At 61.9% G+C, this 20,446-nt stretch overlaps 1 protein-coding gene across 9 annotated transcripts in view; it reads right to left on the minus strand.

Moving 5' to 3' along the window:
* BCAR1 (BCAR1 scaffold protein, Cas family member) overlaps positions 1–20,446 on the minus strand; it is a 39,096-nt gene that overhangs the window by 4,330 nt on the left and 14,320 nt on the right. For 4 of the 9 annotated variants that reach the window (XM_055299552.1, XM_055299553.1, XM_055299554.2 and 1 more), the window contains exons 2-6: positions 9,143–9,763; positions 3,878–4,039; positions 3,593–3,709; positions 1,543–2,640; positions 476–565 (exon numbers count right to left, since the gene is read on the minus strand). In XM_055299552.1, coding sequence (XP_055155527.1) covers positions 476–565; positions 1,543–2,640; positions 3,593–3,709; positions 3,878–4,039; positions 9,143–9,763 — 2,088 coding nt within the window. Of the gene's footprint in view, positions 1–475; positions 566–1,542; positions 2,641–3,532; positions 3,710–3,877; positions 4,040–9,142; positions 9,764–17,633; positions 17,651–18,127; positions 18,359–18,892; positions 19,058–20,446 lie in introns of those variants that run through there. The other 5 variants (XM_055299557.2, XM_063612428.1, XM_055299550.2 and 2 more) reach the window with 5 other exon arrangements.

Consider the following 20,446-nt stretch of genomic DNA (forward strand, 5'->3'; position numbering starts at 1 on the left):
AAAAATAAAATAATACTAAAGAAGTGTGGGTATAATACAAACATTCAACAGATGCTACGTGGTCTTTGAAAAAATCCACAAAGAATGCTTAATGCCATGGCAGATGCTGGGACAGAAGAGTCGAATGGCCACAGGACACCATCCCGGACATGCAGGGAGCAGCTTGAAGGAAGGAGCAGGGCAGAGCCAGCCCCATGCTGAGCCTATGGCAGCTGTGAGGGATCTATTTTCTGCTCTCACCCTACTCTCTAACTCCCTAAATGTCTCCAACAATTACTCTTGAAAACTTTAAAATAAACCAAGTGAAAAGATGAAGATGGTCAAGGAGGCAGGGGGGTGGCGGGCCGGTCCCAGCTCTGAGCACTGTCAGACTACGTGAGAAGCTGGGGACCTGGGGTCGGCCCTGTGGGGCAAGAGCTGGGGGCTCAGGGGGTCTGTGGGCAAGGCTGGGCCTTGCTCTGCTCCGGGGCCTCACCTGCTGCAGCTCCAGCTGGCTCTTGCCCTGCCGCGTGATGCTGCCCTTTTCCAGCAGCTCCTTCTGGGTCTTCTCAAACTCCTCCTTCCCCTGGGGGGGAGAGACAGGGGCTGCGCTGAGGCCAGTTCTCTTCTGAGCCAGAAGCGCAGGCCAGCCCTGTGGGGGCGCAGTGAGCTGAGTGGCCACCAGGTGGTGCTGTGCACACACGCACATGCGGACACACACACAGACTGGCACGTGCAGGGGCAGACACACACACGCAGACACAAACGCAGACTGGCACGTGCAGGGGCAGACACACACACACAAACCCTCCAGGCTGGCACGTGGGGACACAGCGCCCCCAGGCTGGCACATGAGGGGACAACCCTGCCCCCCCAGGGTGGCCCATGTGGGGACACAGCCCCACATACACATACCCAGGCTGGCACATGCAGGGACACACAGAGAAGGTGGCTTCCTAGGAAGCAGCCCTGGCAGCCCCTTTCACCGCCTGCCAGCCCAGGAAGAGACTGGGCAGAGGGTGGGACACCTGCAGAAAGGCCGCAAGCTCCACCCTGCCTTCCCAGGCTCCCACACCAGGAATCAAACCCAATCCCTCCCCCTTGGCCTAAAGGCCTGCCCACCTGGTCCCTGCCCCTGGACGCCTCCCTGGCCCAGCTCAGCCTGGAATGTTCCTCACTGGGACTCCCACCCGGTTGGCACCCAGGCCTCTGCTCCAGGGCCCAGCCTGAGAGGAGCAGTCCTAGTCATCTCCCACCGCCTCCTGCTGCTCCCCCACGCTCAGAGCATCTTTGTGTGTGTGCACATTTCCGAAGGTCTGTCTCTCCACAAAGAACAGAGTCACTCCTGCTGGTCACCAGAGATACCAGCCCGAGGGACTCAACAAAAGACTCGATGACGTGGCCACCCCAGCACATGTGGCCAATGTGGGGTGAGAAGGTCAAAGTGAGAGGAGGGTGCAGGGCCTTGCCACGGACCAGGCCCCAGCTGACAACAAATCTCCCCCTAAGCACAGGAGCCCAGCATGGCAGAAGAGGAGCCGGGGCTGGGCAGGCGGCACCCACCTGCAGGTGGACGTAGTCATAGTCCTCCATCCAGCCCCCCTCACTGTTCTCGTACTGCCCATCTGGCGAGTCCTGGGAGGTGAACTTAGGGGGTGAGGGCAAGGGCCTTGACTGGATGCTGCTGGTCTTGTCAGTGGGGTTGGGGTGCAGGGTGCCACCCCCCTCAGGCCCCAGGGCAGGGGCCTTGGTCCGTCTGAAGAGCAGCGAGGCATTGCCGTGCAGGAAGGAGGCCAGCTGCTTGGCGTCCTCGGGCACAGCCCGCGAGCAGGCCACCAGCCGGTCCAGGTCCTCAGAGGTGGCTCCAGAGCCTCCCCGGCCAGCGTCGAGGGCCTGACCATGTGCCACCAGCGTCTGGTGCACGTCCTCCATCTTCTGCAGTTGCCGGCTAAGCTTGGCATGCAGGGCACGGTCAGATGTGTGGGCAGCATTGCCCACGGCGCTCCGGGCAAACTCCAACAGCTCGTGGACGGCACTCTGGACAGCGGCCACAGCAGCCTGCAGGTCCTGCACCAGTGGCTCCTGTGGCTCAGATGGGCTACGCCAGCTCCCAGTCCCACCGGCGCTGCCTGCCAGGTCCAGAAGGTGGGCAACGGTGGCGCTCACACCCTGCTGCAGCCGTGCCAGGGCCTCCACGGCAACTTCCAGCTCCAGAGGTTCCCGGCCCGGCCCTGCCACCTCCAAAGAGGACGCAGACTGGCTGCTGCGTGTGCTGCCGGTGCTGGAGGCCGACAGGCGCTTGCCTTCCGCCGGGGCTTCACGTTCAGCTGGGGGAGGCACCGCATACACACCATTGTCGACCACGCCACCATCAGCCACCTCAGGAGGAAGCACCCGTTCACGGGGCACATCGTACAGGGTGCCTGGGCCAGGCCGCCGCAAGCCAGGGGGCACGTCGTAGAGGTCAGGAGCTGGGGGCGGCACATCATACACATCCTCAGCCGGCGGGGAGTCTGGAGGGGGCGCAGCCAGGACCAGTGGGGTGCGGGCCGGGTCAAAGGGCTTGGCCTTGGTGAAGGCGGGGGGCACGTCGTAGGTCTCCTCACGCAGCAGTGGGCCGTCGGGCACATCCTTGCTCACCGATGGAGGAACGTCATAGACCTGGGGGAAAAACGGCAGTCAAGGCTGTCCATCCATCCATCTGCCCGCCCCAGGGACTGGGGGCAGCACCCAGCCACACACACACATACACGTACACACACATACAAACACACACACACGCACACGTGCGCGCACACACACAGAGGCGCGCACACACACACAGGCACACATACAAACGCAGAGGCACGCACACACAGGCACACACACACGTACACAGACGCACACACACAGGCACACACACACACACACACGCAGCCCCAGCGCACACATCCTTCACGATTCCTATCCATGACAGTTCTGGGACGAGCTGGCTCTGGAGCCAGGTGCCCACCCCTGTGCCTGACGGTGGGAGAGCTTCCTCCCAAAGAATTGCACGTGTCGATTCACATAATTGGGTCACTGCAGACACTCACTGAAAGGTTAGCTATGATATTGCCACTGCCACCACCATCATACAATGATTTCATCACCATCACCGCCGCCACCACCTCATCACTACCATCACTGTTACCACCCAGCACCACCACCACGTGTGAACTTTCTACTCTGCAGCAGGTGTGCAACTGAGCTTTGTGTGTATTATCAGGGGACCAAATTCTGGTTTGCCCAGGACAGTGCTGGTTTGTCCCTGATGCCCCCACATAATTACTGGTCCCCCCTTCACTCTTGAAGTATCCCGGGTGAGATAACACACCCCACGGTCACCTTGCGGATACCCTCTCGGGAGCTCATGGAGAAGGCCTTGCAACAGGCAGTTCTGCAGACGAAGAACCTGAGGCTCAGAGGACAGCTTGGTTTCCTCATCTGTCAACCATCCAGAACCAGGGTCTGGAGCCAGGCTCTTCCTGCCCACCACCCCTAGCCCTGCAGACAATGGTCAGCACCCCAGTGCACACATCCAGACTCCCCACAGCCTCAGCCTGGCCCTGGCATTGCCCTGGCATTTGCTCACCGCGTGGTGGCTGGACGGTGGCAGGCCCTTCTCCACGCTGGGGGGCACGTCATACACCTCCAGCAACGGGTCTCGGCCATTGGGACCCTTGACAGCCATGGGGGGTGTGTCATACACCTGGGGGCAGAAACAATGCCGGGTTAACGGCGCCAGGGCCACTTGGGGGAATGGGAAAGGTGGGAACCCCGCAGCACCGCCCCAGGCCTGGCCGGGGCTGAGAAGATGCAGATCCCGCCCCAGGGCCTAGCCGCCCTGCCCTCCCCGCGCTGCACACCCGACACCTACCTCCTGGCCATACTGGCTGGGAAGCAGCCCCCGAACTGGGGGCACATCATAGATGTCCTGTGGCCCTGGGGCCAGCAGGTGTCGCGGGATGTCGTATTCATCCTGCTCCGGCTGGGCGGCCTCGTATACATAGCCCTGCCCCACGCGGGTGGGCACCACCACCTGGGGGCAGAGAGCCGACTTCACTGCTGCCCTCGAACCGGCCCTCAGGGAGGCTCCACTCACACCTGGGAGCCACGTCCTTTTGGGAGGTGGACAGGGCACACCAGGTGGAAGGGATGGGGCTCCCCAAGGATGCCAGTTCTCACTCCCTCTGCACCATCTGACCTTCTTCTAGCAGAACGCAGTGCCAGCTACAGCAAGAACACTGGGTTTTATCCTGGGCCAGGACACCAACGTCTCTACAGCCTGTTGACCCAGAAGGCTCCACAGAGGAGCATGGGTGTGAGCTGATGACACTGGTGGGGTGAGGTGCTAAGGCCCTGGCTCCGGAGGGCACTACCCACAGGCAAGGAACCCCCCGTGACAGGGGCATCTAGCCCCGCAGGACGAGAGGCCACGTTGGAGGCCTCGGAGCCTGCTGCCCACACCACTTAGCTGTAGCCTACTTAGAAGGGTTGACCCAGCAGGGGACTGCGTCCAGCCCAGGACCAGACAGAGCCTAGCACCCCCTGCCCCACAGCGCAGCAATGGGGAGACTCTGGAGGACAGGGCCAGAGGGGCAGGTAGGGTGTGTGCTGGGGGGCGCAGCAGCTGGGACCAAGGCCCCCTCCCTGTTGCGCCTACCCCGGAGGGAGCTGCATGCAGCGGGTAAGATCCCCAGCGACCTGAAAGGATGAGGCTTAGTGGGGGAGGCAGGTCCAGGGCCAGCCCTCCCCTCCGCAGGTGCTTTTACTGTGACCCAGAGCCCAGGGCAGCCAAGGCCCGCACGGTGCAGAGGCAGGCAGCACAAGGGCCTGCCCAGGGCCACAGTGCCCCTCACCAGCACCAGCCTGAAGCGGGTAAGGGCCATGCCAGGCAGCCTCCTTCCCCGAAGGCTCCCTGCCTTGGGGAGGACAAGGCCTCCCTGGTGGGATTCTCCAGCCCCCGGGCACACTGCGCCCACACGCCTCCACCACCAGGCTCCCTGTTCAGCTCTCTCCACTGAAAGACCTTTTGTTCCCTCATCAAAGGGGATGTCTGGGACAGGGTTGACTCAGGGCCTCCCTCCACATCCCCCAGGGCAGCAGCGCCAAAGCAGCCCCTCCCCCGGGCCCAGTGCCCCTGAACCCCTAGAGGCCCTCCCAATGCAGGCAGACAGCCAGCCCTGCTCGCTGAGGGTGCCGTGAGGGGGGTGCTGGGCATGGGGGCGGCAGAGGCGCCCAGCGCCCCCCAGCAGCCCCAGGCCTGGCACAGCCCCCAGCAGCACAGCAGAGCTGGGCCCAATGGGTCTCCAGCACGCCTGGTAGCAGAGCCCTGCAGGCTGGGGGCCTCCGTGGGGTGTCCCCGCCCCCTTCCAGTTCGTCTGGGAGTGGATTTGGCAGCCGCCACTCCAGACTCATCTCCCTCCACGCGCCCCAGACTTGAGTCTCCTCCAGAACTATTTTTAGATGCAGGGACCTGCCAACAGCGGGGCAGGCGGGGCGGAGGGACGTGGCAGGTTGGCTGGGCCTCGAGGCACGGCCTGAGGCTTCTCCAGGCCTCCCAGCCTCCCAAAGGCAGGTGGGGACCCAGCCTCAAGGCTCAGCCAGGACCCAGCACCAGCAGGAGGGATGAGCATCCTCCAAGGGCACCCCGCTGGTGGCCGTCCCAACCTCATGCGGTGAGGCCCGGGGTGCAGCTGGACCCAGTCCTGCCTCCCCAGGCAAATGGCCGCCTGCCACTCTTGGAGCTGAGTCGGGTGGCAGTAGGCAGCCACAGTGACCAAATGTTTCTGTTAGAAAAACAGAGCAACGCAGCCACCAGGGGGAAAAGCTCGTTAGAGGAATGACTCAGTCCCACTGCTAATCACAGGCCACCCTGCTGCACACCTGAGACCCCACTAGCAGGGCGTGGAGGTCCCACGGGGGTTAGGGGAACACAGCCAGAGCCCAGGAGGAGGGGACAGAGGCACAGACACTGACATAAGACCCACACGGTCTCTGACACACATGCCTCATACAATGCAGAGAAAACACAGCACAGGCCCACTGCCAGGTGCACGCACAGAACCCAGGCAGCCCCAGGGCCAGGGTGCTGCCCCTCTCCTCCCCTACGATCAGGCATCAAGCGGGGGGACAAGTGAACTCAGGAATACATCCCAGCCTCCCAGACAGGGCCCCAGAGGCAGGCATCAGGTCGGAGGAAGGGGACAAGGTGGGCCCCCGCCCTGGAGCTCAGTGGCTGGTCTCCTCCTTCCGCAAAATGGGTGTTGCCCCTGACATGGGCTGCCTCCCGGCTCTGGCACTCCCAGGTCCCAATCCAGGAGCCTCGTTTCCTCCTCGGGAAATGGAGCACCACAGGAGCGCTGTGACCACGGCCACCAGGACACACCCAAGCATGAGGGGCTCACCCGACCTGGGTCAGGGTGGCCTGAGGGGCCAGCACCACAGCCCGCTCCCCTCCCTCCCCAGCTCCAGGCACCCCGGCCTGAGGTCCCAGCACAGGGGAGCCTGGGGCAAGATGAAGCTTCTAGGGCGAGGAGGGTGAAACGCAGGCCCAACAGGACCATGTGCATGCCTGACCTCACACCACGGCTGTCTCCTTGGGCACTGACCAGGGGCACTACCTGAGTGACCTCCCACAGACGCCTTCCCCTGGGGGTCCCACCTGCCCATGAAAGAGCCTCTGCCCTCAGATTCCTACAGCCCACACCCGGCCCAAAGACTCTTGGTGCCAGTGTGGCCCTCACCTCTCCCCCAGCCATACAGGCCACCAGGCTCCCACCTTAGCACCCGCTGGACCCTGCTCCTGGCCCCAGGATTCTGACCCTCCTGGCCACCACCCTTGTCACTCACCCTTTTGGCTTCCTGACAGCCAGTGTCCCTCCCGCCCACACGCAGTCCTGGCAAGGGCTCCTCCTCAGCCCAGCCAACCAATACCCTAGAATTGGGAGACTCAGTTTCCCAGGCATTTGAGGGGCAGGCCTGAGGCTTAGAGGGGAGGACCTGGAGGTTCAGACACAGATGTCCCGCAGCCAGGTGTTACCGCCGTGCCACTGTAATGAATACACGAGCAATCGGAAACTGCCCAGGGCCCGCCCCAGCAGAGGGGGCAACCCAGCGAAGTCCAAGGCGGCTCAGGGACAAGCTTTAAGAATGCAACAAAATGCTTTTGATATCTCATGTTGGATTTACAACTTTGAAATGCAAAACTACATGTACAAATCTGTGAAACACAGGGCAGATGCTAGATAAAATATGCCAGAATTTCCCAGTGATTACCTCGATTGGAAAATTTCATCTCCAGACTTTTCCATACATTATGCATTTTCCACAGCAAAAAAGCATTGCTTTTGTGATCATAAAATACAAGCAGACACAATCAAGACTGGGGGAGGTTTCCTGGGGGAGAGCAGCCAGGCCCAGGACGCAGGGCTCTCCTTCCGGGGCCATCAGCCAGGTCAGGGCCCTTGGGGCACAGGTCTGGGCAGCTCTACCAGTGGGCATAGGCAGAGAAGGACCCAGCTGGTTGAGCCCCTGATGCAATTGAGAGCAGGCCCTTTGCCGGAGAGGGAAACAGAACAGCTGCCAAAACACAGCCTCGAGGCCAGGCTCTGTCTGGGGGTCTCGATGCTGCTCCCCAGCCCACAGGGCTTCCAGCCGCACCAGGACAAGCTTCGCTGCAAAGGCGGGAGAGGAGAGGAGGGGGTGTGCCTGACCTTGGGGCGTGTGCAGTGTGGACTGTGTGCCCATGTGCATACGCACGTGCATTTGTACGTTTGTGGGATACTGGTGGGTGCACACGCTTTGCATGTGTGGACGTACACGTGTCTGTGTGTGGAGTGTGTATGCATGTGTGTTTATACATATGGGGTTTGAGTGTGCGCGTGTTCATGCATATGATATGCGCATGTGTGGGCATATACGTGTGTCCGTTTATGGGGTATGGGATGCATATGTGCATGTATTCATGCACATTCATGTAGCGCATGTGTGTGTTCGTGCATATGGTATGTGCATGGGTGTTTGTACCTGTGGGGTACAGGTATCACGCACATGTGTTCATCTGTGTGGGGTGTGGGTACACGTGGACTGTGACCTGAGGCTCCTCCACAGGACATTGCTCCCTGCCGCCTCCCCAGGGGATAACAGGACCCTGCTCCTCTTGCTCAAGCCAGTTTGGGAGCAGCCCCACCCAGGCAGCCCCAGGCCAGCCAGGTTCGCCTCTGACCAGATGGCTGAAGGAGCAGGTAGAGCAGGAAGTGGAAGCCAGTGACCCAGGTTCCCCTGGTGGCCAGGCTTGGTGGCCCATGTCCATGGAGTCCCCCACCTGCCAATGACCTCCGGCCACGCCTCCTGGGTACCAGGCCACCCATGGGTGGGGCTGGGGTAACTCCCTGCTGACTCGCTGCCCAGCTGGCACCAATGAGGTCTCCACCTCAGCCCTGGGCTGAGTGTCCAGTACTGACTCCTTCCTACAGGCAGGTGAGCTTGGGAGGCAGGGGCCCTGTGGACTTGGGGAGCGGGCTCAGGGTTTGGAGGCCAGAGGTCTTGCCCCCAGGCCCGGCATCCCTACGGCAAGAGCCCAGGAGGCTCTCAGGGCAGCCCTCCTCTAGCAATCTCAGGGGCAGCATCCTCCCAGGAGTCACATCCAGATCACCATACGCACCCACTGGCCCCTAGCATGTCCCACAAGTGGAGAGGGGTTGGCCTGTGGAGGCAGGGACGGCCAGAAGATGTGCTGGAACCCCATCTAGAGGCTGATACGGAAACTCAGACGGCACAGGAGAGCCTGAGCATGAAGTGGCTGGCCTCTCCCTCGCGGGGGCCCAGCAACTGCTGACCCCATGTGCCAAGCCCCGCCTGCCCGCTGGAACACCTCAACCGGCTGCTCCCTGTGGTGACACCACCACTTGGGTCGGCTTGGCTGAGGCCAGCGGAGCATCTCCCCTCTGGGTCCATTCACATCCATCTTCCCCGGACAAATGAACACTCCCCAAACACTCACTTCCCACTTTGACCCCAGACCAAACACACAGCCACTCCTGGAGTGCCGGTGACTGAGGGTGGCTGGGCCCTTCTGTGCCCACAAATCAGGGCTGGGCTATACCTGTGGAGCTGCACGACTGTGCCAGGACAGCCTTACCTTTGCCGGGGGCTTCGTGCCCTCCCAGCTGCGTGTGTCCATGGACGGGGGGACCTGGTAGATGTCATGTCCCATCCCAGCAGAAGGTGGCACCTGGTAAATATCCTGGGCGGGGCCTCCAGGCCCTGCGGGCACCTGGTACAGGTCTGTGGCCGGGCTGGGAAACGGGTGATGGGGCGTCTGCTTCGAGAAGGTGGACGTCTGCTTGGCTGGGGGCGACTGGAACTGAGGGCTGGGACCCGGGACTTGGTAGAGGCCTTGCTGAGCCTTGCTGGGAGTGGGCACCAGGTAGACGCTGTCGGGCTGGGGCTGGTAGGTGTTGGGGAGCATGGGCGTGTACTGGGAGGCCGGAGGCGCTGGGGCATGGAGGCCAGGCTGAGGCTGGGCCGGGGTGGCGGGGGGGCCGGGGCCAGGCCCTGCTGGCTTCTTATCATACATGCCCACCAAGATCTTGAGGCGGTTCCCAGGCACAATGCCCTGGCGCCCGTGCAGCGAGCAGAGCCACCAGCCGTCCAGGCCCTGCGTGTCCTGCTCCAGCACCGTCATGATGTCGCCCTTGCGGAAGGAGAGCTCATCCGGGGACTCGGCCACGTTGTCATAGAGGGCTTTGGCCAGCACGTTCTGGGGAGAGAGGACACAGGTGTGAGAACAGGAGGATGTGCATGGGGCATCGGGGGCTTCCCAGCTCCTGCCCTGCTCTGGGGAGGTGCCCAGCTTTGACACTGGGAACTCAGTGGAGTTTGGTGACATCATTGTGCCTTTGCCTCCACTGTCCCCACCTGTTCCCCAGCAGAAAGGCCCAGCTGATCCTGGCCTTTCTTTCAACTGCACCTGTATAGCACCTCAAAATCCTCTTGACCACTGTCACCACCAAAACTCCAGGGATGACCCTCAAGATACCCCTAAAAGCCCCAACCAAGGCCACTCTGCTACCTGGACCAACACAAGGAGAGCGGGAGTAATCACGACAATGCTGCCAAGTTAAAACAAATAGCAAATGGTTCTCTCTTGAGATGCACGAAAATAATCTGACAAAAAGGACAGCTTCTTAGGATAAAGAAATGAACAAAAATGAGACGGAGCTTCCTTAACAAAGTCCATCTACCCAAAATCCAAAAAGTCAGTAATTAATTTAGAAACTTCAAACACCTTCCCAAAGGCTGGGAAGGAAACAGGAGGCACACCCTCCCTGTCCTGGCCCCGTCGCCCTCAGCAAACCCTTGCAAAGCAGGGCATGTGCTCCATGTGGCCCAGGAGCCAACCAGTCTGAGAGGGACTTGGAGGAGGCTGTGGGATCAGAGGCATGAGTGCCGTGGCGAGGGCAGGCACAGAGCCTCGCTGGGACACTAGAGACCAGGCAGGGAGGCCTCGAAGTTTCCCACCACACTCATGCGTCCTCGCCCCTGCTGCTGCTGCCCCATCGAGGTGCCAGGCACAGGATGGGCCCAGAGAGACAGAGGGTCCCTGGCTGGAGGGTGTGGTCGGTTGCAGCAGAAGGCAGGTGTGAGGGAGGCACGGGGTGAGATAAGGCCAGGGCTGTGGCCCCTCCTAGGGCTGCAGAAGGCTGCATGGGTTCCACAGGGGCCCCAGACTTCACACACAGGGAAGCCGGGTGTGAGAACAGTGCCAGGCCAGCTGGACAGTGACCGGCACTGGGCTCCAGCCACCCACCAGCCTGGCCTCAGCTCTGGGCTGCCCTGCAAGGTCCCTCCTCGGAGTCTCCTGGGGTCTTAGATGTGCAGCCTGGTTGAGACTCTGACTCGGAAATGGGACCTGGGTTCTGGCCAGCCAGTAGCTGTGTGACCATCCCCACTTGGGCCCAAGTACCACTTTCTGGACTCCATCTGCAAGGAGTGAAACAAGGAAGAAAGGGCCACACCCCTTTGGGCAGAAACAGGAAGCAGGAGCCTGTGCCTTGGGGCAGAGGAGTGGGGGTGAGGTCTCTTTCAAGTCCCTAGGGCCCACCCTCCTCCCCTATACCAGCAGGGGCTGGACAGTGCCCCTCTGAGCTCCATCTACCTGGCCGGCATCAGAGGGCGATGGCATACCAGGCAGCGACCTGGGTAGGCAGTAGTTGCCCCAGATCCCAGGATCAGACATTCAGACCCCACGGCTCATTTGCCCTGGGTGGACATCATCAGCTGGGAGCCCATTTTCTCCAGTCCCTAAAAGGGCCAGAGGCTGCAGTGTGGGGAGCCAGGAGGAGCAACGGCCAAGGGAGGGGCCAGGGGGCAGCTAGGAGAGGGCAGGCCCAGGTGGAGTCATATTGGGGCCAAGGTGAGCATAAGGGCAGAGGCCCTGGATGGCTGCAACACTGTCCACACCACAATTACAACAGACGAAGGCACTCAAGTGAAAAGCACGCCTCAAGAAAACGTCCTGTGAAACATAAAGACAGGAGAGGGTCAGGACGCCACCAGAGATGTCTGAGACAATGGAGACACTTTCTCTTCCTGTTTTTCAGGAATGAGTGCTTCTTGCTTTGGGGCTGAAAAACTACACAAAAAGAAAAAAAAAAGAAAACGGTGGACTATGTCCCAGGCTCTGAGGCAGGACGGGACAGGCACTGCGGCGGGTCTAGGGGCCAGAGCCCCACAGAGGAGCGGGAGGGCGGGGGCTGTCCTGCAGCCCACCCGGGCTCAGGGCCCCCATCCCAGGCGGCCAGCAAGACAAGCATTTCCCAAATATGGTCTGCAGCCTGCCTCTGGGAATCACAGCCCATCAGGGGGCGGGCCACCCTTCCCTAGTGACCCTACACACCACAGAGCTGCCCCTCCGGGTCCCCCAGCCCCTGCCCTGGTGACCACAGGAAGTGCCAGCAGAGTGAGTCACAGGAAAATTCCCCTCCAGCCAAGTCAGAGAAGGTGGGGGTTTAGACAGAGGGGACCGCCCCGCGAAGGCCCCTCACCTCCTAGGAGGATGGCCCAGGAAAGGCTGGCAGAGGCCCCGCCAGGCAGGACCAGGCACTCAGGGAGGCTGAGGGAGCACAGGCAGGGAGGCCGGAGGCTCTGTGGAGGGAAGGGCCCGGCAGGGTGGGAAAGCCCGGCCCAGGTGAGCGGCTGGGGCCTCTGGCCTCACAGCCCAACCCCTCCCGGCATGAGCTCACTGATCGGCCGCAGCCCAGTCTGGGGCCGCTGAAGCCAGGCTGGGAAGCATCTCACAGGCTGGGCACGTGGCACCAGGCGCCTGGCACCAGGAGCTTCCCCGCCTGCGTCAGCTGCTGTGCCCCCGCCCAGCCTGAGCTCTGGACGCTGCTGGTACACAACCGACCACTCCAGCTGGCCAGGGCTCCGCCTCTCTGGGCCTCTCTGCCTCCTGTTCTGTTCCCTAAGGACACGCACTCCTTCTTCCTCACTGGGCAGTCTCAGACCTGGGCCCAGCTGTGGGACTTTGGGCAAATTCCTTAGCCTCTCTGAGCACCTAGATCCTCTCTGCTGGATGACAGCCCTCGTTTCATAGGATTGTTCTTTTTTTTTTTTTTTTTTTTTTTTGAGACTGGGTTCTGCTCTATTGCCCAGTAGTGCAATCATGGCTCTCACTGCAACAACCTCCCAGGCTCAAGTGATCCTCCCACCTCAGCCACCTCCCACCTTAGCCTCCCAAATAGCTAGGACTACAGGCACACACCACCACGCCCAGCTAATTTTGTGCAGAGATGGGGTCTCCTTATGTTGCCCAGGGTGGTCTCAAACTCTTGGGCTCAAGCGATCCTCCAGCTTCAGAATCAAAAAGTGCTGGGATTACAGGCGTGAGCCACTATGCCTGGCGCGCATTGTTCTTTTAACAAAAGATTCGCCTGGCCCCTGCTTTGGCTGGGCTCCGCAGAGACAGCACAGGCCTAGTGGACAAGGCCTCTGTCTGAACCGGGCCTATACTGTAGTGGGACAGAAAGACACCAAACAATTTGCTTTCATGGGGAAGAAAGTGGGGTGCCCAAAATAATGTGGGAGAAGGCCTTTGCATACAGGGTCAGAGACAGCCTCCCCAAAGAGATGACATTCTATAGGATTCCTGTCTGAGAAGAGCATGGGGCAGAGGAAGGGCCTCAGCCAGGGGGCTGGAGCAGGGAGGCAGGCTGTGACTCTGGAGCAGCAGAAGGACTCACACCGCAGACTCCATGGATGATGCGCGCACAGCTCAGTGAATGTCATCCACACAACCAGCTTCCCAAGGCCAGATAAGCCCAGACGAGCAAAGCACTCACCACCCCAAGTATTCCTGCTCTGGACATGCTCGCAGGCCCCCCAGCAGCCTCCCCCAGAACCCCTGCCATGATCCAAACTGGAGGAGAGGCCAGCCTCCCCAAGCCTACTTTCCTGGCCTCCCGCACTGCTGGGCCTGGGGCATGACCCAAGCTGGGCCAGTCAGGTGCTCTTGCCCAAGTTTTCAAGGGACACAACTGTGACCTCAGAAGGGGTGCAAAGCCAGTCCAGGTGCACACTGTCAGCCACCTGTGTCCAAGGCACAGTGGAGGCTGCTGCCTCACTAATTCTCTGGTACCTTACTCCTGCCGCACCCTACTGCCACTTCAGAACATGCTAGACTATCATCCCCTCCAGGAAGGCTCCTCCTGGGACACCTCCTCCCCTCTGCCCCCACCTCACAGTACTGCCCAGCATGTCTTGATATAGCCCAATTCACACCCCTGGACCCCAGGCACCCAGGACAGGAGGACAAGTCTACCTCCTTACAAGGGTAACTCCACGGCATGTGCACCAGAGGAACCCAGGAAGGCCCTTGGGGGCTTGCTCATTCCAGAGGGCAGGGCCAGAGGAGGAGAGCCCCAGCCTGATGCCAGCACTCCCCAAACAATATCCCAGCTGTTGCACATGGGACTGACAGGACTGCCCCACAGGCTCTGCCTGGCTCTGAGAGTGGCCCTCATTGTGTCCCCGGGGCCCGCCTGGGCACCATATCCACCCGGGCTGGACAGGCAGGCCCTGAGAAGCAGAGCGGCTAGGACCAGGGCTGCGGGTGCCACACGTGAGGGAGAGCTGCAGCCGTCGGACTGGTGTTGAAGTCTCCTCATTGGCTCTGCCAGCTGCCTTGGGAGCCCTGGATGTGCTGTGGCTGTCCCCAAACTCCTTCTCTGGGTTGGGCGGAAGCTGGTGTCAGGGAGTGGTAAGGGGAGATGCTGCTGCTCCAAGGAGCCTTCCCTGGTTGCCTGAAGGGGCAACCCAGGAGTTCTCAGGAGCAGGGCCAGCCCGAGCCAACTGTAGAGAACACTGCAGGTATCACTGCTGACCAAAACTCTCTCTGCCAGGCCTGGCTCACATCTGGCCTGCACCCTTTCACCCAGCAAATCTGACCTCAGCACCCACAAGCCAGCACAAGGTGGGAGCTGGGAGAAAATGGCAAGAACTCCTGGTCTCTGCCCAAGACCCCAGGGTTGGGGGCAGACAAGGAAATGCCTAATAGTGCCACACTTGTCACTAAGTTCACAACAATAAGAACAGCACAGTTCCTCCCTGCTGGAGGCAGAGCTCTTTCCCACACAGCCACCAGCTCATTTAACCCTCAAAACAACCCCATAAGACACGATTACCTCCATCTTACTAGACAGGAAAACCAAGGCTCAGAAGCTCCCTGACAGCCCAGGGTCACTGAGTCCAGAAGCAGCAGAGGCCGACCCCAGGCTGAGACACAGTGGAGCTGGATGGCTCCACTTTATCTCCACCCAGGGGTCATGCCTGGGTTCGTGGAAACCACGAGAGGAAATGTCACAGGCCTTTCCCACCCCTCCTGTCCACGCCCCGAACACACACATGCACCCGCCCCAGCACAGAGCCTCGCACATAGCAGGCACTTGGGAAACACTGACTTCTTTCATACCCAGAACCGTCGCAAACTTGGGCCAAGTTTATTTCTGGGGCATTCTATTTGCTTGTCCCAAAGAGCCTCCGTGGTCAACAGATGCAGGCCCAATAAGCGTGCGCCCGACTGGCCATCCGCACCCGGGACCTGCCTGGAGGGGTCCTGATCACCCCACTTGGTCCTGGCCTCAGGCTGAGGGGCACCTCCTCTTCCCTCCCCCATGTCCCCATCCTGGGTGGAACTCCAGGACCTGCCAGCCTTAGTGGCATCTTCCCCTAATACTCCCACAGATAACTGGGTAGCCAAGGTCTGGGCTCAAGTCCTGGGTGCCCAGGTGGCAGGCAGCAAGTGTGTGGGCAGACTACATAGCCTGTGCGCAGGGCCCACGTTCCAGAGCCACCCCAGGGGAGCACGGCTCCTATCCTGTCAGCCTTAGGAGGGTGTGAATCGTCGGAGAGGATGAGGCAGGGAAGGCGTGCGGGCCCTCAGCCCCACGAGTGACACTCAGCAGCAGGAGGTTTTAAAAAGCCACCCGTGGGGTGGCCACTGCCAAATGCTCCCCGACACAAGCACAGAGCACAGCCTGCCCTTGGCTGCAACACCACAGCAGATGCCTTTATGCCCAGGGTCAGCTATGGGCTGGAAGCACGCCCCAGTCCCCACTCCAGCCAGGGCATCCCAGGCACTGTCCCTAAGAGGCTGGGCAGAGGAGGTGGCATGGGGAGGGCCCTCCTGCTTCAGGACATGGAACCTGCAACCCAAAACACCCCGTGGACAGTGGGGACGGCTGGCAGGCCCCAGGCCTGTACCCCTGCAGGCAGGATCAGCGGGGTTCACTCAAGCGGACCTGCTGGAGCTCATGCTTGTGATCCGGGGTTTTGGCAGAGAGCTCAGCGTGAGGCTGACCCCTGACTTCAGGGACAGCACCAGGCCCAGAATAGGGGTAGCCCCCACCTCCAACCCCAACTGTGTCATCAAGGAGGCTAGACCCACCCTCCACCCTAGTTCTGCCCCAGGCTAGAACCTAGAGGTGGGAGGAAGTCAGAGAAGCAAGACACAGGTGGAGCCAGGGCCTCTCCTGTGCTGGGAGGGCCAGGAAGGGCCTGACAGAGGGCAGAGCCCCATCCTCTTACAGGGAGACTACCCTGCAGCCCCTTATCTGGGGGCCGAGGAAGAGGCTTGCCCAGTGTCTTTGCTGAAGAAACTTCCCTATCACCCAACCCCATGCCCCACACTTCAACTCTGACTCCAATACTGCCTCCTCCAAGAAGGCCCCCTGGAGCGCACCTCCCCTGCTGGTTGGTTCTAGCTGACCAGTTGGTTCAGCTGGCTGTGGGCTCCTGGGGGCAAGGTAAGGAGTTGTGCAGGCTCAGAAGAAAAGGGTGGTAGGACCTCCTAAAGGGACAGCAGATGCCAGGAGAGGGCCACAAAGGCACAGCCTTGGAACCAGAGGGTTCCTACCAAGTTGACAACTCCAAAAGAGCATGGTGGTCCCCCAAGGACCAAAGCTCGCCCAATCCCAGACTGGGAATTCGGAGGCCACATATGGTGCTGCACTGGGGGCCATGCCAGGAGACGAGGTTCTGGATCCAGTTCTGAGGACAACTGACTGTCTCTCTGTACCTCACTGTCCCCATCTGCATGCACCACCCGTATAATGGGAAAGGGGTTTGAGGAGCTGTCTCAGGGCCCTTCCTGCACAGACAGGAGGCCCTAGTGGCACTGTCCTTATTTCCATCCCTCGCCGAGACCTGGGGCCATGGTACCAGTCCACAGTGCTCACCCTCCTGCTCAGACAAACAGTAACGGCCAGAGGCTCCAAACCTCCTGCCCCAGCCCAAGGTGACTTTCCTGGCAGAACCTGGGACTGCCCTGCCCTGCCCTGCCTCCACCCAGCTCCTGGGCAAGCAGTGCCAGGAGGAAGTGTCAGCAGCTCCTCCCCAAAGCTCCTTTCCCCACAGCCCCACCACCCCCGTACCTGGGCCCCGATTCTCCAGGTACCCCGACACCTGCTCTCACAGGCCGGCCAGCCCCCACCACCCAACTCAGCACCGAAGGAAAGGAATGGGCACAAGAGGGGGCGTGCCCCGGCCCAGGGCGATGGGAAACATCTCACTAGCAAAGAAGAGATCAACCCATGGTCATTCTGAGAAGCTGACCAAAGCTGCGGCGGGCCCCGGGAGGGGTGTGGGAAAGGAAACCAGGGACTCTCAGGAGGGAACGGGAGCCTTGTGGTGGAAAAGGAGCTGCTGTCCCCGATCTGAAACTCGAAACCCCAACATCTTCCAGGCCTTAAGCCCCTCACCCCGCACCCCTAGGCAAATCTCAGCTTTCCCAACTCCCTCACCTCGGCCCAGCGATCAGCCTCTCGGACCCTCGAGAGGCAGCCCCGCCCCTGCTCTAGCTCTGCGGGTCCCCCAACCATGGACTCCAAAGCCTTCATGTCCACACTGCAGAATCCGGCCTGGCCCCCTCCCGCGACACTCGTGTGCGGCTAGGACTCCTGTGTCCAGGACCCGGCTTCCACCGGCGCTCGGCGAGCGGGGCTGCAAAGCCCGCGGCGCACCCGCCCCCACCCCCCGCTCCGCTCCCGGAACCCGGCGCCGGCGGCTGGAGTGAATCATTAACCGGAGCCGGGTGCTCCGGCCGCGCAGCCTTCCCCGCTGGCGCCACGCACTTGCCCGCCCGGCCTCGGTCCCCTGGAGCTCCTCCCTCTCCGGGAGCGGTGGGCAGTCCCCACGCCACACCAGCCGGACCATCCGCCCGAGGCTCAACGGCCCCTCCTCGCAGCCGAGGAAACTGAGGCTCCGGAGGCAGAGCGCAGAGGCCCAAGGTGACACAGCAGGCGGCCGTCGGCCGGGGATCTAAGGCCCCGCCAGCCACTTTCCCGACACAGGAACTCTCCTGCCGGCTGCAGGCCCCCGTGCCCGGCCCCGCCAACGCCCCCGAGGCGCACAGGCTCCGGAGCCCCCGCCGTTCCTGCCTCCCGGCTTCCCGGCCAGGGCAGAAGGAGGTCCCGGGGCCGCGGACCCTGGCCAGCGGTTCCCAGGCCCCGTAGGTCCGGCAGGAAATGCCGCTCGCTTAACCCCTTCCAGCCCGCGCCCGCCCCGCAGGCGGCAGGGCTGCCGCCTCGAAGCCCGGACGCGGCCCGGCCCCGCCTGGCGCCCTCACCAGGTGGTTCATGGTGTCCGGCGGGCCTGGGGCCCTGGCTCCCGCGGGGGCGCACACCGAGCTGCCCGGGCCGCCTGCCCTCTGGGCTCCGAGTGCGCGGTAGCCGCCCCGGTGCCGCCGCGCAGCTGCCGCCTCGGCCACCCAGAGCCGGTCCAGCCGCACTCCGCCCGCCGCCGCGGCCCAGCCGGCCCAGCCCGATCCCAGCATGCCCGGCCGCGCGCGCCCATTGGCCGCCACCGCTCTCCATGCAAATAAGCCGCCTGTCGGGGGCGCGGGCGCGCAGACAGAAGCCCGCCCAGTAGGGGCCGCCCCCCCGCCCCGCCCCCCACCTCCCACCCCGAGGCTCCAGGCCCCTGCCCGAGGCCAGGCTTCCAGCCTAGGGCGCAGGACACCGCTTTCCAACAAATGCACGTCCCCGCCTTCCACCCAGGCGAGAACGCACCGAAGGCCTACGCAAACGCCTCCACTTCTGGGAAGGCTGCCCGGTTTGCCTTCCTCCTCCAGAGGCGAGACACGGCCTCAAGTCGACTTCTGTCCTTCCCGCTAACCAACCCCAGGGCATTCATCGCGTGTCCATGGGCCGTGGGATTCAGATCTGAATCTGGAGGGAAAGGGGAGGGGGCGTGCCCCAGCCTGCAGAAGAACCACCACCACCACAGCTCCGACTGTAGACGGTGCCACCGTGTAAGGACCCCAGGAAATGAAGCCCTCAAGCAGGGAGGCTGGCGAGCTCTCGACCCAGCGCTTTTCACGGGCAGCACCTACCTTCCCCTGCATTGTGCCGACATCTGGGGACTCGCGCTGGTCCTCTAGCTGATCTGACTCCTCTCATTACTCATTCCTAGGTTCAGCCTAAAACCTGGGCCCAGTACCCTCCTGAGTCCTGCTCCAACTCATCTGCTTCGGCGACATGGGGTAGGAGAGCGGCACTGGGGGAATGCGGGAGACAGAAGGAAGAATCACCCGGGGGGAAACCAGGTGGAGACAACCTTGGGTCTCCTGAGTCGCCCCTCGCTCAGTTGCAGGTTAGTGACTGTCACCCCATGCAGCAGAACCAGGGTGCCAAAGCCCCTGGGCCGGGCCAGACCAGGGATGCACGATCTGCAGGGAGATCATAGGACCGAGCCTGGTCCAGACCAGACAGGACCCTCAGTCAACAATCCTGGGCCACTGGCTGAGCAATGGGATGCCACGAGGCAGCTCCGGTGGCAGGGAAGCAGCGGGGTAGACCCGGCTTCACGCAGCAGAGAATTCTCAAGCACGGCCTATGAAAGACACAAGCCCAGGTGGGCCTGCAGCTGCCCCTCTGCCTGACGCCCAGGGCTCAGCCTACCCAGCGCCTGGCCAGATGTGCCGCCTTGGCAGGCCCTCTCCCCTCTCTGGGCTCCTTTCTCATCTGAAAAGGGGCTAGGACAGCCCAGGTTTGGCTGCTCAGGTGCTCTGGGGAGCTTGTTAAAAAACAGACTCCTGTGTCCCACCCCTCCCAAAAAACTGGACGTCTGCATTTCCTCAATATTTGGCTTGGGAAGCATTGGCCACAACTCACAGCACAGCGGGTGAGGAAGGAGCAGTGGGATGAGACAGAGCATGACCCAAAGTCCTCAGGAGGAACTGAACAGCTAGCCAACACCCTGTGCCTCCCCGACACAGCCCACCTCGCCTCAGAAGAGGAGCCAGCCTTCAGGGAAACTGCCTGGAGCATCTCCTCCTGCTTGTTCCCAAGAGCTGTGCCGGGCCCCTCCTGCACCCTGACCCTGTCCAGCTACCCATTCCTCAGCCTGGCTGGCACGCCAGCTTCCCAGAGAGCAAGTCTGAACCAGCGGGACCCTCAGGAGCCTGAGGTCATCCCTGGGCCTCCACTTCTGTGGAGGGGAGACCAGGCCTCATGGGCAGGCAGTGGCCTGCTGGCAGGGCTGCAGGCAGCAGTCTCTGCAGGGACGGGCAGGGACACAAAAGGCCTGGCCCTCAAGGGAGCTGGCCCCTGCTCCCTCCTAGTTGGCCAAGGAGTGCGGTGCAGAGAGGAGGTGGATGGCTGGAACCTTGGGGGATGAGACCCTCCTCCCCCAGGAGCTGAATTAGAACAGCACTGGGGGTGGGGCTGCTGATGTGAGCGGGAGGCAGCAAGGGGAACAGGCTCCGACACAGGCATTTCAAAAATTTGCTCCTTTTCCCCTTAAATTCCCTCCCCTCAAAGCCTGTGCCTCCCAGAATGGCATTTCCGCTTTGGAAACAAGGCCCCAGGAGTTAAGCCCCACAGTGTTGAAGGGGATGTAGCTGGGGGGTGGGGGAGGAGCACCCACTGGGCAAGCTCTGGCTGGG

Source organism: Symphalangus syndactylus, chromosome 11 (assembly GCF_028878055.3).
Source record: "Symphalangus syndactylus isolate Jambi chromosome 11, NHGRI_mSymSyn1-v2.1_pri, whole genome shotgun sequence".
NCBI lineage: Eukaryota > Metazoa > Chordata > Mammalia > Primates > Hylobatidae > Symphalangus > Symphalangus syndactylus.